This window comes from Palaemon carinicauda, chromosome 2 (genome assembly GCF_036898095.1).
Source record: "Palaemon carinicauda isolate YSFRI2023 chromosome 2, ASM3689809v2, whole genome shotgun sequence".
In the NCBI taxonomy this organism is placed as follows: domain Eukaryota; kingdom Metazoa; phylum Arthropoda; class Malacostraca; order Decapoda; family Palaemonidae; genus Palaemon; species Palaemon carinicauda.
Genome location: NC_090726.1, coordinates 170,453,593 through 170,455,874, shown reverse-complemented (window position 1 = coordinate 170,455,874; position 2,282 = coordinate 170,453,593). Strand labels below are relative to the sequence as shown.

Below are 2,282 nucleotides of genomic sequence, written 5' to 3'. Positions count from 1 at the left end.
TGACACATGGGTGGTATGTGGCTCCCCGCCCCCACAAAAAAATTACCTACTGTACATGTTGTATAGGGCGCCCTGATCTAGTGAATCGAACTATAGGCAGGTCATCTGGCAGTAGATAAGCAGGTTTTAGACGATCAATGGAGACCCAGTCTTCTTCGCCATGAATATTTAGTAGTAATGCATTCGGATTGCCTTGAATCACAAGGAAAGGGCCCGTGTAAGGGGGCATTAGCGGGGGATTGCTAATATTGTTGTGTAGAAAGGCGTGCATTGCAGAGTGCAAGTGTGTCGGTATGTGATGTTTAGCTGGGGACTTGTAAGTCTGGCGACATCGAGTAAATTTTCCCACTATATGATATATGCGTTGGAGATCGTCGGAGGAGGTTCAGAATGGAAAAATTTGGCAGGGAAAACCAACTGGTCACAGTACACCACCTCAGCTGCCGAGACGTCCATTGCGTCTTTAGGTGTGGTTCTTAGTTTCAGGAGGACCCAATGAAGATTAGTAAACCAGTTGGAGTCCTTGAAACGGTACATCAAAGCTGCTTTTAGGGAGTGATGAAAATGTTCAACCATTTCATTGGCAGCGGGGTCGAAGGCAGATGTCTGATGTAGGGTGATGCCCAGCAAATTCGATAATGATGGTCACTATTGAGAGGTGAAAGTGGTACTCCTATCAGAATTGATATACTCAGGGATACCAAATCTTGCTTTCCATTCTAAGAGTAAGGCCGATGTACATGAGGCGGACGTTGCAGTTTCCCTGGAATGACTTCAGGTCAATGAGTGGAGTGGTCAATGAGGGTAAAACGGGTAACGATGTCCTTATAATGTGGATAGGGGACCTACAACGTTGATGTGAATGTGGGCAAAACGACGCTGAGGTTGAAGAGAGGTGCCCACCTCTGAATCGTTGTGTCGATGAACTTTGGAAGTGTGGCAAGAAGTACAGGCTCGGACCCAATCCTTACCCTCCTTCGTAATGCTGTGCCAAAGGAACTTCGTCTTCAGCAGCTGTGCAGTAGAACGGCGCGAGGGATGTGAAAGGCTGTGAATGAAATCAAACATGCGTCGGTACATGGGAGCAGGAATCCACAGTCGCGGTCTGCCAGTGCGGACATCACAAAGGAGGGTGGTGCTGTAGTTGTCAAGGGGAACGTCTTCCCAACGGAGAGATGTGCAGGATGTACTACATGCTTTATACTCTGGATCTTGTCATTGGGTTTCCGCCAAGGCATTGTAATCCAGTCCCAGTCTAACAACGTCCAACGTGTTTCTTGACAGGGTATTGGCCACAGGGCTTATTTTCCCGGTGACCTGTTGAATGGTGCAATTGTATTCAGCCATGGCGGAGAGATGTCGGTGTTGACAGACGGACCAGGCGTCAGGTTGTCGAGTGAAGGCGTGCAACAGAGGGATGTGGTCTGTGAGAATGATGAAATGTGTACCTTCTAAGAAATGGTGAAAGTGACGGCTAAGCGAGTTCACCACCAGCAATTCACGATCAAAGGTAGAATAATCCGATTCTGTCTAGGACAGTATTCTGCTGAAGAAGGCCAATGGGCGGGGCGAGCCGTTGACCACCTGTTTGATTACTGCACCAATAGCTATGACGCTTCCATCGGTGGAGAGAAAGAGAGAGACAAATGGGACCGGAAAAGAAGAAGCTGCAGTGGTTGATAGGGCATTCTTTGCGTTGCAAAAGGTCGCATCTTGAAGGGAACCCCACTTCAGGTCTTTCAGCTTGTCCTTGAGGGAGGCGTAGAGTGGAGCAAGAGTTGCAGCAATGTCTGGCTGAAGACGGTGATAATAGTTGATCATGGCCAAAAAATCCTGCAGTGCTTTGACGGTCGATGGTGTGGTTAAGTACTAAACGGCTGCTACCCTCTCAGGGAGGGGATGGACTCCTTCAGGATTGATGCTGTGCCCTAAGAATGACAATTCATTGGTGCCAAAGGTACACTTGTCATACCGGACTACAAGGCCATTTTGTTCAAGGCGGTCAAGCACAATCCGCAGGTGATGGAGGTGTTCCTCTTTGAGGAAGAAAACAGAAGTAAGTCGTCCACGTAACATATACAGAAGGGGAGGTCAGCTAAGATGCCACCCATGAGATGTTGAAAAGTGGCCCCAGTATTACGAAGGCCAAAACGGGAGTAATTGAAGGTGTATGTACCAAAGGGAGTGGTGATGGCGGTCTTGGGGATGTCTTCTGTGTTCATAGGCACCTGATAATACCCATTCAAGAGGTCAAGCGTGGAGAAAACCTTCGCATTGTGCAG

General features: G+C 48.3%; 1 protein-coding gene across 1 annotated transcript; it reads right to left on the bottom strand.

The window, feature by feature from the left end:
• Positions 1–348: 348 nt before the first annotated feature.
• LOC137621159 (uncharacterized) lies at positions 349–1,821 on the bottom strand. The gene is made up of 3 exons (XM_068351587.1): positions 1,730–1,821; positions 850–1,138; positions 349–606 (listed from the first exon to the last, which is right to left on the bottom strand). The coding sequence occupies exons 1-3, from the start codon at positions 1,819–1,821 to the stop codon at positions 349–351; spliced, it is 639 nt and encodes a 212-aa protein (XP_068207688.1).
• Between the last annotated feature and the right edge of the window lie 461 nt (positions 1,822–2,282).